The sequence below is a fragment of the Quercus lobata genome, chromosome 10 (assembly GCF_001633185.2).
Source record: "Quercus lobata isolate SW786 chromosome 10, ValleyOak3.0 Primary Assembly, whole genome shotgun sequence".
In the NCBI taxonomy this organism is placed as follows: Eukaryota; Viridiplantae; Streptophyta; class Magnoliopsida; order Fagales; family Fagaceae; genus Quercus; species Quercus lobata.
The window spans coordinates 25,224,963-25,240,909 of NC_044913.1; the positions used below are offsets into that span (position 1 = coordinate 25,224,963).

The 15,947-nt window shown below is 33.9% G+C and overlaps 1 protein-coding gene and 1 pseudogene across 1 annotated transcript; both read left to right on the top strand.

Moving 5' to 3' along the window:
* Positions 1 to 2,976: 2,976 nt before the first annotated feature.
* On the top strand, positions 2,977 to 6,770 carry LOC115962428 (annotated as a pseudogene).
* Positions 6,771 to 13,625: 6,855 nt separating this feature from the next.
* On the top strand, positions 13,626 to 15,708 carry LOC115965634 (zinc finger protein CONSTANS-LIKE 16). The gene is made up of 2 exons (XM_031084898.1): positions 13,626 to 14,880; positions 15,181 to 15,708. Exons 1-2 carry the CDS (start codon positions 13,837 to 13,839, stop codon positions 15,439 to 15,441), a joined length of 1,305 nt encoding a protein of 434 aa, XP_030940758.1. The 5' UTR covers positions 13,626 to 13,836; the 3' UTR covers positions 15,442 to 15,708.
* Positions 15,709 to 15,947: the final 239 nt, after the last annotated feature.

Here is a 15,947-nt window from a genome sequence, read left to right on the forward strand (position 1 = left end):
ATGCGGGTTGACCCGCTTATGACATGTTTCTTATCATGTCAATTTCAGGTCGACTCGTTTATGACCCAAACTTATTAAGGCCCAACCCTAACCCGCAAAAACTTGTGTTGGATTCGTGTCGTGTTCGCGAGTTGAGTCGAACATTGACAACCCTAATTGAGCATATCATTTAGGTGTCCTCGAAAAGGGCCTAATCTAGGTTATTTTAATATAATGGTATTATATAGACTCTAAAATAACATGAAAAAGTTAATTCTTTTATTGAATAGCTTGTATTTATTGGTGGGTGGAATATCATATTAACATTAATGTTCCATGAATACCTAACAATTAATCACAGGAAAGTCATTGTTCAAGTCCATCAATTTTGTATGCATTGAAAGTCCCCCTTTATATACGATGTCCCATGAATGGAGACATTATGGGTTAATGTATCTTGAAATTAGACATGGCAAAACGGGCGGGTCGGGTTGGGTTCGAGTTGGGTCAATCGGGTTACGGGTCATGGGGTCAAAAACGGGTCATTTTAAGCGGGTTGAAAACGGGTTCGGGTCAATTGGGTTGCGGGTCGGGTCAGGTTGGGTCGGGTTGACCCGTATTTTTCACATGATTTTTTTTTTTTTTTTTAAATTATAAAGAAAACAACATGTATTTGCCATTTGGAAAGTTATGCAACAAATTACTTAATGTAAAATGCATTATTTTGAATTCACAACTTATATCAAGAATGAACTCAGTTAACTTATTAATACTTATTCAATAATTTTAAAATTATACAAATCCTAATATTGTTATCTAAAACAAAATAACACAAAGATAAGTAAAACAAATACATAAGTTTTATTTCTACACAATAATAACATCCCAAAACATAAAATAAAATTACAAATGACTTATTGGATAACTCATTTGATAAAGAATAAAAACATATAAGAAATTTACAATCTTGAAAATTAATTTTTATAATCTGTAAGGACACGATTTGTAACGACCCAAAATGATATTGAGTTCGCACGTAAATAGTCCCCAACAATATCATTTATAGAGCGTGGGTTTGAAAGGCTAGGCCTTGGTCACCAGACAGTGGATTTTTCGTGGTGTTCATACATAGTTAAATCGTGTTCGCTCTAGGAGTCTTTCTCCAAGAGGCGGGCTAGGAGGCTCTGGTTTTTGGCCATTTTTCCCAGCCTCTTTTCTGGATTGCTTACTTTTCCTTTTATACTAGCCTGTATCCCTCATCCAACGTCCACGTGTAAGTTCGACTTTCTAGGACTGATATTTGTCCCATCAGCCCATACCCAAAGTGGTTGGGGGTGGTTGTAAAAGCTGAAGAGTATGGTTCTGTTAGGTGCAGAGTATTGAATGGCAGTAATGGTAGCTTTCCCTTTGTCCTAGGTCATTATACTATCCAGCGTCTCCTTCTTTATTGACATAGATATTTTAGATTTTTTTCCAAACTGTTCCTATATCTTTTTTGCCCTTCCTTCCAGGGGGACCTCGAATATGCCAAGGACAGAATCATCCTCGGCTATGTCTCAAGGCTATTTGGACTTTTATCACCTATCTTCGGCTATACTCTTCCTCGGCTCGAGCCTTGGGCCCCAATGCAAAAATGGGCCAGGGCCACAAATTACTGGGCCCCACATAATCTATTATCAATTGTGGTCGACACTCTATTTCAATTTGGGATATACATTAAAGTTTGATGGCTTACTTATTTATATATGGTCTTTTTTATGAACATCATATCATTGTTAAGCAACACATACTCTAAGAAATATCATAATTTATTTTGAAAAGCCGTTTATTTTGAACATAAATTGTTAAAAAATAGGTCTAAGCATTCATAATTTATGCTAATTTGATACTTTGGCTTCACTATTTTCACACTTGTGAATGTTTCTCACACATGTCTACAATTTTAAATCTATATTTTTAACTCTAAAGATTATCTTGGCATGTACTTCGCTATTTGATATCTAAAAATCTTTACTCATTATAGAATGCTCAACCACATGCATTTATCTTTCAATTAATTTGCATGCAGTTATGTAAATGTATCAATTGTTTCTTTAAAACTCACAATAAACAATTAAACCAATATTGTCTTAATTTTACTCTTTTTTTTACCAAAATTTTTTTTTAAAAAAAAAATGGTTCGGGTTCGGGTCGGGTTGACCCGCAAAAACCCGGGTCGGGTCATAGGTCAACCCGTTTTTGCTTCGGGTCAAAAAAATCGAGTTCAGGTCAGGTATTTTTCAGGTCGGGTCGTGTCGGATCAGAATTTTCTGACCCGTTTTGCCATGTCTACTTGAAATAGTGAGATATAATATATGGTGTTGTTATATTTGAGTAATTATTTTCCTCAAATTTTTTTTTGAGTAATTAGTTTCAAATATATTACGTACATGTTATAAAAATACAGTAGATATAAATTGTTAAGATTAATTAAATTAAAAATATGAACATTTGCTTCTGTTTGTTTACATGAAATTCACATCAAGAATAGAATCTAACAAACACATCTTAATTAAGTCGCTACATTGTCATATAACTTAAAATAAATTTTGTTCTTTCATTTTTACTATTGTTGCTATGATGTAACAAAAATTCTAATTTGGTACCCATCATTTTAAGGATCTTGTACTTTTCCCCTTTTACCTGGAGAAAGAAATGGCATGATCTATTGCGCAATTGTTTTTGGGAACAATAACATTCATTGTACCAATATGACTGGTTGGTCTCGGCTTAGCTGTGACTGTGAGTGAGTTAGATAAGTACCATATCATCATATGATTTATATCCTCCTTTCAAAGTCTCTTCAACTATCCAGGATGTCACCTTGTGCCTCGTAGTTATGATACATACACCTAACAACATCATTCCAAAATTATTGAATGAATGATAAGGATAACATCTTTAACACACTGCACTATCTTATTCCAACACAATTCTAGCAACTTACAAAAAAGTTAAATGAGAAATCTAGTTCAACTTCTTCCTCCTCTAGTCCTTCCAATTCTTTCATTCTTCATTCTTACTCTTTCTCTAATACATGCAAAATCTGTAATCGAACCATGTAGCTCTTCAGACTCATGCACCTCTCTTCTCTCTTATATTTTGCCATGGGACTCTAAGATCTCTGAGATTGCATCTCGTTTCCAAGTAAATATTTCTGATATCCTAGCTGCTAACTCCATCAACCCTGAAATACCATCACTAGGGAATCAGATTCTTCGAGCTAACTTTCATGTGAAAGTACCCATTTCATGTCCATGCGTGGATGGTATCCGATGGTCTATGTCAACCACTTATAGAGTCCAGGAAGCTGACACTGCAGAATCTGTATCACATGGATATGGTGGGATTGTTAGTGCTGAGCAAATTACAATTGTGAATGGTATTAATGCCAGTAACCCATTGTTGAACAGGCAGAGCCTAGTGATACCATTGCCGTGTACATGCTTCAACAATAGTAACAATGGGGTCACCACAGTGTACATGTCATATGTGGTGCAAAGTGGAGAGAACTTGAGCAGCATAGGACTTGAATTCGGCACAACTGTTATGGACTTGAAGGCTATCAATGGGCTTGGACAACCGGCAATTGATCAGGGAGACATATTAGCCATTCCAATTTCAGGTTAGTAGAGCTTAGTTTATGACACTCAGATTTGAGGATTTTATGTTGATGTTAGGTGCTTGCTATGACATGTGCTTACTGATCTAGCTACTTACCAAAAAATAAGAAATTGAACTTACTGATCAAGAAAAATTGGTCTGGTCAGTACGGAAGCCAATAAATTCTCCTCTATACATGTGTAAAATTGTGAGAGTAATGATTATTATCTAATTACACTTCTTATTATACATGTGTAAAATTGTGAGAGTAATGATTATCTAATTACACTTCTTATTTCATACACATTCACCATATACACACTATCACGTAGATTGAAATTATGTTTCAAAACATGATTTCAATAAAAATTATGAAATCGTGTTTTTATACAATTTTGTAATTTTAACTGAAATGGTGTCTTAATACATGATTTTAAAGGGAGCATATATAGTGTGTGCAATATCGAGTGTGTAACAAGATTTTCCTATTATGATCACTTTTTCTTTTTGTCTGGTCAAGAATTTGGAATGTGGCACACTTTCTTTTTTTGGTTAAGTGAATGTGGTAGACGTTTTGCATATTCATATATTTCTGGGTTAAAGGGTATTATTGTTGCGAAACTACATGCTAAAATCTTCAATTGACACCTCCAACCAAAAGGATATATAATACTACATACATATAACAATAATAACAAAAAATATAGAAGACAAAAGTCAAAATTGTTAGGTACATACTTGAGCGCACACACTTTTATGGTTACTGTAGGTGCATTTTTTGCTTCAAGGAAACTCATGTACTCCTCGGCAATTTTTGTTTGTCCCACATTGGAAAGATATCTTTCATCTTTCTACCTTATAAGGGATGAACCAATGGAGTAAGAGTACCCAAGGAAACTCATGTACTCCTTGACAATTTTTGCTTGTCCCACATTGGAAAGATATCTTTTCTCTTTCTACCTTATAAGGGATGAACCAATGGAGTAAGAGTACATATCTTTCCTCTTTCTACCTTATAAGGGATGAACCAATGGAGTAAGAGTAAGTTCATCCCTTACAAGGTAGAAAGAGGAAAGATATCTTTCCAATGTGGGACAAGCAAAAATTGTCAAGGAGTACATGAGTTTCCTTGAAACAAAAAATGCACCTACAGTTACATTTAGTTGCAGGAAGGCTGTACTCACTAAATTTCAGCAAATCACACAACCTTTACATACTGGCTAGTAGCATGCCCTCTACTAGAAAATATGGGTGGTCCAAAACATTCTATAATAATTTGGTTTGGCTGTTCCTCAAAAAAAAAAAAAAAAAAGGGTTTGGCTTGTCACTGTATTAATATATAATATAAACAAATGGATTCCTCCTTATAATTACCTGTTTTTGGTTCCCTTCCCTACCTTTTGCAGAGGCTAATTTGCCCAAAGCTTAGCTGCTGCTCAACCTTCAGTAACCCAGAATAGAGAGTGATGGTACATGAACCAATTAAGCCTGTTTGAAGGTTTGCAGAGCCTTAAGAATTACATTTAGGCTGTGTTCATATCCTGGCAGGAAATGCAAAAGTTCTTGTTTTTATTGGTTGATTTGGTTCCTTAGGTGCTAGCTGCAATCAGTTATCTGAGTAGAAGAGTTTGGCCTCTGCAGTTGCATGCAAATAAAGTAATCGTTTTTAAGATGAACCTATGCTTTTTCATGGCCAAGAATACCTTAAATTGCACTTTTGCACACATTGATAGATATACCAACTTCATTAAAATAATCTTCCATAGACTTATCATCAATGCAGCATGTTCTTCGAAAAATCTTAACTGGTACAATGAGAGTCTAATTGTGCCAAATGGTTCGTATGCTTTAACTGCCAACAACTGCATCAAATGCAATTGTGGAGCATCCGATCTCAAGTAAGCAACATACATTTACACACTAATTACATTAGAAAAAAAAAATTTCCTATTTATTATTTTTCATGTTCTGCATGTATCTTCACTTCTGTTTTTGTATTCTTTCTCATCAGCTTGCGATGTTTTCCATCTGGTATCGCTGTCCCATGCTCTCATTTACAGTGCAAAGGATCTAATCTCTTTGTTGGTGATGCGTATGTGAATCAAACAGCAGCTGGTTGCAATGTCAGCACGTGTATGTACCGTGGCCATAGTGGTGGCAAAATTTTCAGAAGGTAAAAAGGCAACAGTAATTGTTCTATCACATTCATTAGTATATACTTTATGCACGCAATGTCTATAATTTCACACACAATATTCACATTTTTATTGATGTGTCTGCATTTAAAACGTGAAATTAATGGGTGATATGTTTGAATAATGTACAATAAAAAATGTGTGAGAATTAATGCTACTGTGAGACACAAAAGATAGATCTAATATATCCTAATGCATGTACGGGAAAATGAAAGAATTAATAACTCACACAAACACAGGCCAACTTATGGTCCATTTGGATTGAGGAGGAGGGAGGGAGAGCATGATAAAATAGAGTAGATTTTGTCTAAAAATAGCGTATTTTTAGCCAACTTTCCTCTACTCTTCTCCACTTTCCCTCTTTCCCCCCTCAATCCAAACGAACCCTTAAGGTTTAGTCCAACCAAGTTTTGCATTGGCCCTAAATCTTTGCAAATGCAACTTTCATTCCTTAAGGTTAAACTCAATGAATCAAACATATGAAACATTACACCAAATAAATTTATCCTTTTCTTTCTATTTCAAATTTTCTTAATTTTTTGAACATTGAAATGGTAATGCATGTTTTATTTCTTTTTGCAGTTTATCAAGCTCTTCTTATGTCCAGTGCCCAGGTAACAACTAGCATCAATAGTTACCAAACTTTTAGCATTTTCGAACTTGATTTATCTGCTGTAGTAATAACACTTTTCATGCAGGAAAGCAAAATTATAGTGCAGCCTCACCCTTGGGATCTCCGTCATCACCAAATCCATTAATCCCATTTATAACAGTAACTCCATCTCCATCACCCTTTCCAGGTTCTACTCGAACTGTATTGCTTCCTTTGGTCCTACAAGTACACAATATTCAAACATATCTAATAATGGTGGCTTGCTTGGCAAAGATTCATGTTGCAATTTATTGCTACTGGCCCTTGTCCTTTATTATTTCTTGTGATAATTAAATGGCATCTTGAAGTACTTCCTAATCCTATCTAAAGGAACAAATGTCATTCCCAAATGTATAAGCAAATTTCACTTCATGATACCTAAAATTGCTTAAGCTTAAATGAAACTTCCTCTTCTTGTAAAGGAAAAAATGAGGATGAAGTCCTAGGGTTCAAAATTCACTAAATGCTTGTATAACTTACCACTAAAAAATAAGATCTAAAATTTTTGAACAATGAGACTGTACAGAAAGGAGGAAATGTAGAAAAACAAGGGTTTGCACATGCGCAACTGTGACACTGGATACCATATTGATTGATATCTGTTCGTAAGCAATACTGTTAATTAAGTTATATATGCTTTCCTTTAAAAATTAGGGAGGTATTAGGCTTAGCTAACAAGGCAATGAGCAATATCTTGATCACGAGGATGAATAGTCATTTTCTCATGTGCTGCAACATTCTTAATAAAGAAAAATATTAAAGATACTACAAATTTTACTTTATAACATCCACAAACTGATATGATAATGAATGTAATTGAAAGATTTCAAAACATAACAAATGAATGTCAAATTTTTATTTTATTTTTATGATTGGTGACACATTAGTTTATAAAAATTATGTAATAAAATTTATAATATTCCTAACATCACCCCTAAGAATGACAATTTAAACCTGCCCTCATGGGTACCTGCTTCATCCATCCTAATGGGGCAGGTTTTACCCACCTTGCATAGCCAAATGGGGTGGGGACAAGAGTTAAAATCTTTCCTCCGAACACCTGTTGTTTATATTTAAACAATTAAAAAATATATTTTTTATAGATTTTTTATAAGGCATACATATGTGTGTGCGCGCACGCTTAGCTTTCAAACTTTAAATTTATAATGAATTTGTTATACTATATTTTTATGTTTTAAGATTTAAATTTTTAAATTTTTAAAATTTTTCTATTGTTATATTTGAAATTTTGAATTGTTTTTATGTTTTTAATACTTGAATTTTTATACGCTTTGAGAAGATGATGTAATGTTAGAGCCTGTTTTTATTTATACGTTTTATTAATGCATGATATATTTTAAATAAACTTTTAACAAATTATATAAAAACGAATTGAGTGTGGCAGGATGAGGGTGAGTACCCACGAGGATGGAGTGGAAGAAAACCATCGTCTTGTTGCCGTCCCTAATATATCACTCCTCAATAATATACCCAAGTGTTCAACATCAACAATATGACCTATATATTAATTAGTCAATTTCACGTTGCCATCCCTAATCACTCCTCAATAATATACCTAAGTGTTCAACATGAACATCAACAATATGACCTATTAATTAGTCAATTCCACGCAGTGGTTCCACCACGTTATGGTATTAAATAACGGAAAATTTTGGCAGCCTTCTCAATTTAATTTCTTCTCTTTGAGGTTTATTTGGAATAAAAACTCTCTGTTTTACTTTTTGTATTTCTCTTTTTACTTTGCTAAACATTGCTTGCCACAATTTTTTTTTGTTCCTTATAAAATAACCAAAGTTTAAAATGAAAAAAAAAATTTGAATATATGACAAGTCATAATTGATGGAACATAAAGTGGAATACAAAAAAGGGACATGAGATTTCTATTTGGTTTATTTACATTAACAACCAATAAGAAAGATGCATGCGCTTGACTCATTGTTAAATATATAAAAATATACAAGTATAGGTTGTAATATATGTTGAGTGGGCCCAATCACATTGCAATCAATAGTAATTGACAAATTGGAAGTATGCTCATAAAGCTCTAGACCCTATTGAAGGTCATAAAATGGCTCTGATACTACGTTCAAATAAAATATTTAAGTAGAGAAGGTGGAAGCAAGAAAATAATTAATATAATTCGGCTTGACGGCCTATGTCTACTGTGAAAGTTCTTAGAGACTACATTTTTACTATTCTGAAATGAGTATTACAAGAACTCAATATATGGTCTATATCCACGCAATGATTGACTTATAGGAGCCATTGATTACACTTGAATCAAGAATAATTGATATGCCTTGTTTATGGCATAATAATATTGCATAATAAGGGGTCATGGCTAGGGTAGGGTATATACAAATAACGCTAATTAATTTATGGGAAATGTTAACTAATGCCGTAAGGGTATTAGTTTAAGAGCTATTTTTAGAAGCATTTTATTAAGAAAATGATAAAATAATAAATGTTATTGACAATTTTTTTATATTTTCCATAAAAGTGATGTTAAAACTTTCTTATTATGATTTATTAACAATTACCTTAAGGGCATCCATTAACATGACTCTTAATTTAGTATAATCTTGGCATGAGCATACCTTAGCAAGAGCATAATCATACTCCAAGGTAAGAATTTTCCAAGTAGAAAAGCAGTTCGAATGTGCAATATCATATCTTTCAGCTTTTCTAAAATAGAGTTGTTTGAAAAAGTGCCATGTTAACAAGCTAGCAATACTAGGTAATCACTGCCGGCCGCAAGATACTTGAATAAGCTGTGGAACGTTAGCTTTATCTTTGTTGTCTTTGTTACCATATATCCAAATGTAGAAGGTTTGTGTCAGTGGCGGAGCTAGGATTCTAGTTTAGGGGGGGCAAGATGAAATAAAGAGTTGAAGGCAAATAAATTTCAATTTTTTTAATTAGTATAATTAAAAAAATACTTAACTAATTTATCAAAAAATTTGATTAGCATATAAAATATAATGTAAGTGATAAGTTGTTTCTTTTTTTTTTTCCCTCGTGCATAGCATTAGATTTATTTATTTATTTTTAATTTTTTTTTAAATTGATTGTATGGCATTTTTTTTTTAAATCATAAAAGTATTGATGTTTATTAATTCTATGCTATATTGTGTTTATCGTAAAAGCATTATAGAAGAATTAAAGAAAGCAACATAAAAAATTTGGCATATTGGTTGGAGATGTTGTGATAATATACCATTTTTTTAGTTCCAAGATTACATAGAGTACATATAAGAATTTTTCTCTTCATTACATTAGCCGAGTTTGAAATATTTTCAAAATAAAATTTCAGGTCAAAGCTATTATTACTAAAAATGATATTTGTAGGGGAATATAATGAGCTTCTTGGTAATCATCAGCCAAGAAAAGTACATTACAAGTGGAGCCAAAAGTCACAACCCAGTAGCACAATATTACATGCAGAGTTGCAGAATATAAACTTATAGCAAACAGAAACATACACAAAGAAAATATAGGAAGATATGTATATTAAGGGGGTATGAGTTTGGGTGAGGTCAGGGGGGGCAATTGCCCCCTCTCGACCCCCCTAGCTCCGCCCCTGGTTTGTGTCATGATCGCAATGGCTTTTTCACATTGATAATTGCTTTAAGCCCTTTAACCAATCTCCAACGCCTTTCACGGATAATAGCTTCACAACTGGACATTGGGATAAAAAGACAAATTTCCTTTTCACATTTACACTATTCACATTCACATTAAGATCATTCCGAGACTTAATATCTGCAAGAAACATAGGTTTTTCTCTTAAATTTATCTATTTATTTTAAATTTACAAAATAAAGACCTGCGATTCACGAGAGTGAAAGCCTATGTTTCTGTTTATTTGGTATAAAAAATATAAAAAATTAAAAAAGAGTGAAAGCTTAAGAAATTCGAAAGAGATAGTACTGCTTAATTAATTACGAGAAAATCCCCTTCTTTGGTCCTGTAATGGGAAAAGAATATGCATGTGCAAGAGGAGGAATATAATATCCTGGATACAATTGCAGCTGAAACCTAACTCTCTTTTCTAATGCAAACAAAATTCATTAGAACAAATCATTTATATCTTTATAAAATCAAAGCGTGATTGTTTGCAATTAAGCCCTTATACAGGAGAAAGTATCTCTTTAGATAGTCTCATAAGATATTTATCTCATAATGTGTGTGAGTTCCACATATGTAGATCTCACACATGTTATCTTTTTAGATAGTGTCATAAGATATTTATCTCACAATGTGTGTGAGTTCCACATATATAAATCTCGCACATGTTATAAGAGAAATATTTTATACTACCGTCTCATAAGATAATTTGCTGATATACATATCGTAGAAGCTGTTTCCACCAATACATAATAGGAACATTCAACCTTTCAATTCTGTCCATGCTTTCATGTGTAGTTTCAATATCATCACGGCTGGGAGATGCCAGACCACATTCTTTGTTGGAATATTATGCGTAATGGTATCCACATCAAATAGTAACAAAAAAATAAAAGAGTTTTTAATATCAAATTATTGTTTTAGCTTAAGGTAGGATCTCATCACCTACATCTTGGTCCACTTGAGAGTCCAAGATGTTTTACTCCGTAACATTCATCAACCTGAAATGTTCAAGTAACCACTGCCTCCTTTAATATTTTTGAAGATTCTAGAGAAATGTAAAGCTATTAATACCAGTATATATACCTTATTAGAAAAAGACTAAATAAAGGGAAATTTGTGAATCTAGTAATGTCCTTCCCTCCTAACTGAAAATACTCATGTATACATTGATTGCTGTTTTGAGCCTAAAATGAAAATAAATTTGATTTTGCCCCTTTGTAGGACACCCGATGTAACTATTTAGTCCTTCTAGTGTTGGTTCCATCCCAGGGAATCTTTAACATGAAAAATCTTTAAAACATTGATGATGAAATAAATGAATTGACAACACATAAATTGGATTTTTTAATTTAGCATTAAATATTCATTCTGACTAACAATATGATTTAAACTAAAAAGAAAGGGACCAAGTTAATAGTTAGTGGGTGATTTTGCTAAACTAACATCCACCACACATTCAGTATTATACGGTTCTTATGGTGGACCACGTCATTTGTCCACAATTCCAGTAATAGACTCCCACCTATTTAAAATTGCTAAGTCAGTATTTAGTTTTTATTTAAAACTCCACAATTTTAAACAATTGGAAGTTTTTTACTAGAATGATGGACCACATTACTTGTCTACCATGAGGACCTTATAATTTCTCCTATTGTACAAGCTAATTTAGCTCTTTTACATTAATAAAGTTCAATTTTTCCCCCCTCAAAAAAAAAAAAAAATCAAAATCAAAATCAAAATCGTATATGATGTTAGGGTTTTTCTCGAGAGATTCTTCCCAATAATTATTGATGTGTGTAAAATATGGGAACTATACACATCCATGAAAAAAAAATTAATTAAGGGTTTGAAGAGTTATGGACACCCACATTTTATTTATATATAAAAAAATATTTAAAAATATATATATATAAGATTGTTGATGAGAATCTGTACAAGATCTAGCAGGGTCCAATTAAAATATTTAGCAAAAGAAGAATTAACAGAAACTAATTATAGAAACTTTAAATATTTTCTTCGTTCAAGAAAATTATTTAGAAGTTCTATGTTTATTTAGGAAAACAAATTTTCCTTATTTAGCCGACGTCTACCCTTCTGGGGCTTCAAATTTCAATTGTAGCAGAAAATTTTTCTTGCAGATAAGCAAGGAGTCAAGTCAAGACCCAAAAAAAATTGAGTTACTTCCTTCTCATTGAAAATTCACCGGACCAGATGTCCAAAGATAAATGATACATCCATTCCATCAGTTTTGTTGGATTTTAGACCATCATCATCAAAATGATAACAACATGGTACTAAGATTCTTCTTGTTTTTGGAGTTTAGAGATATTCCAGAGTCCATGACAAGGAATTTTGATGACCAAAATATGCTTTAGTCGAGGACGGTGTGAATGGCATAAACCTAACCATAATTCCAAAATCATACATAAAATATCATTTTTAGCAAGAAGTTTACAGCAAGATATATGTGAAACATATATTGTCTTGCTTGGAAAGATCTCAACTTTTTTATGCGGAAAATTTGCAAAAAGATTCCTTCGTTTCAATTACAAAAACATGCATGTACGTACTATCAATTGTGTTATGAACTTCCGAGCAGAATTACAAAATTGAACCATTTGCCTCATATCTATCAATTATAATTTTGATAGAAGTGTCCGATTGATAAGAGTCAAAGTAAATTAATTAAAGTTGAGTTTTTTTTTCCTTAATTAAAATCAATACTTTTTTTAAGGAGTTGAGTAACCTTTTAAGTTAAAGAGATACTTGTTTATCAATTTTTGTTACTTTTCAATACAGTAGTGCATTGATTAAGATGGGCTTCTAACTTTGTTTGTCGACTGCAATGGGTTAAGTCTTATGGATTTCTGCGATTTCGGACAGGATCTTTCTCATGAGGATGAAAAAGCTCGACAACAAAGGTTATTCAAACCTTTTTTCCCTCTTTTGTTCTGGGTTTTGGTGTCTGATTTTGAAGTATTGGGTTGGTTGGCTTTGTTTGGATATGGTTGATTGGTGGGAATGTGAGTGTTGTTTGAAACATAACAGAAGTAACGACCAGTGCAGAACAAAATATCAAAATTTTTAACTACTCGTACGTACTATTGTGCATCTATCAACTGGTGGAGAATAAATCTTAATTTAGCTCAAATCGCTCAATAAATCAAGAGTGAGAGTTTGAAAGCAACGAGTGGGGACCGCAAAACAAAGAGTTTTAAGGCTCTAAGTGGAATAATTGAATTGAAGAAGAAAAAAAACACAAGGGTCTAACTCAAAATTTACAGACACAAACTCACCGATCTTTCTCTACCGCCCTTTGGGCCCACAAGGAAATCCCTTCTCTAGACAGATAGCCAATAGGAATTCAGAGTAGAAGATGTACTCGAACGTCTAGCCAATAAACACTGAGATAAGACCAAGTATTGGGTCCCAAAATTCACCATCTTTTTCCTGTAGAAACCACCAAAAGTGCACGGGCTCACCACATGTCAGAGAGCAAACTAATGAATTTTTTGTGAGCGGAGTGGTAAGTAAAAGCGCCCATGTGGTTCTAACTCTAACCCCTGACAATAATTGAATCAATTGGGCCCCAAAATAAGTATATGAATATGAAGGCACCTCAATGATATTCCTTGTGATAGTTGTTGGCTACATATTTCTCTTCTGTGAATTCATATCACATAAACATTTTGTAGTTCATAACATAAAATTGCTTCAATGATAACTGAAAAGAAAGTTGCGAATGCCTTGGGAGGCAAGACAGCACGAGCTTGTGATAGTTGTTTATGTAGGCGGGCTCGTTGGTTTTGTGCAGCTGATGATGCTTTTCTTTGCCAAGCATGTGATGCATCGGTGCATTCTGCTAACCAGTTAGCACGCAGACATGAAAGGGTTCGTCTCCAAACTTCATCTTTCAAGCCCAACAATGACTCTCCACCGGCATGGCACCAGGGTTTCACACGCAAGGCCCGAACCCCACGTCAAAACAAGTCTCCATTGGTGCAACAAGCTAAAGAGGAAGAGAAATTCTTGAACCTTCTGCCTTTTGTTCCAGAGATTGGCAGTGAAGAGGCTTCACAGGATGAGAGCAATGAAGAACAGCTTCTTTATCGGGTTCCTATCTTCGACCCTTTTGCCTCTGAACTTTGCAATGAAATGGGGAGAACAAGTGTTGATGAGAGAAGTGATGAAATCATTATGGGGAAGAATAATGAAGTGGAAAAGGCGGTGGCTGATGATTGTGGACATGATGGGGCATGTGACTTGGATGATTTCCATGGGCTTTTGCCCTCAGACAAGGATCTTGCTGAGTTTGCAGCTGATGTTGAGAGCCTATTAGGCAAGGGACTTGATGAAGAGTCTTGCGACATCAAAGGATTGGGACTTTTAGATTGTAAAGAAGAAAATGATATTGATTTGTGCACTGATATTGTAGAGGGAAGAGTCAAAGTTGAAGAAGAAGAAGAAGAAATGGAAGCTATTGTGGAATGTCAATTAAATCCGCCGGTGGATATGATGAGTGAAACATTGGATTGGAACTTTGATTATGAGTCCCCAGTAGCTGGAGAGGAGGTGAAGTTAATTTCCATGGCTGAGACCAAGATGATGAATGGCAAAGAATGTAAAGAGGAGATGAAGAGGGAAATGTTTTTGAGGCTAAACCATGAGGCAGTCATAAAAGCCTGGGATAGCCAAGGTTCTCCCTGGACAACAGGAACAAGACCAGACTTCAATCCTGATGACTGCTGGCGAGACTTCATGGTACTACCTCTCTCTCGCCCTATTTTCATTTCCTAATCGCATACAAAACACAATATACTCACTCACTCTTCACATGCAAAGGGCTCAATCTATAATCTGTCAAATGGTACAATATTATGATGGATTCGAGGTTAATCATGATTCATGCACACTGACACACTCACTGCATAACAAAACATACATGAATCTTTAAAGTCACGTTTTCAAATCATAACAACACAGTGTGTAATAGGATTTTCCTTATTGTTTAAGGGTTAGTATTGATTGACATGCACTAAAAATGTGTCTGTAAAATTAAAGGGTTTGTACAATGGAGATCTTCATCACCAATATGGAGGAGGAGACACAGGAGTTGGAGGCCATGTGGGAGGTCGCGATGAAGGTAGAGAAGCAAGGGTGTCGAGGTACAGAGAAAAGAGAAGAACACGCTTGTTTTCAAAGAAGATAAGGTACGAAGTAAGGAAACTGAACGCGGAGAAGAGGCCTAGAATGAAAGGGAGATTTGTTAAGAGGACGTCGTTCATGGGGGCTACTACTGCTTTTCCTTACCTCAAAAAATAACCACTAACTGCCAAGTTTGCTTGGCAAAATGAGAATAAAATGGATAGTATATATTAGTTTCTTTTTGTAGAATAAATGGAAGTAAGTTGTTCTGCTTACTTAAACTCATTCTCTCTCTCTCTCTCTCTCTCTCTCTCTCTAACAGGACTTATGTCCCTATACTAGTTAGAAAATGTTAGCCTTAATCCTTTCAGAATATAGAAGCTGTTGTTCTTTTATTTTTAAACCATAAATTCAAATTTTGAACTCTAACATATTGCTTATGCTGCAATTCAATTGTCAGTACTAAACTTCAGAAACATTTATGACAACAATTCGTTAACAGGTTGCAGAGGTAGTTAATTGATCTGAAAACAGCATGCTTGTTGGAGAAACAAACATGATTATTTTAATGAATTTTATTCATGAGATGAGTTAGTATAGGATTTAAATATGAGAGTTTTTATTTATTTAATGTAATAAATATAATAAAGGTCATGAAAGTGCATGAAGGCTGTACAAAGCAT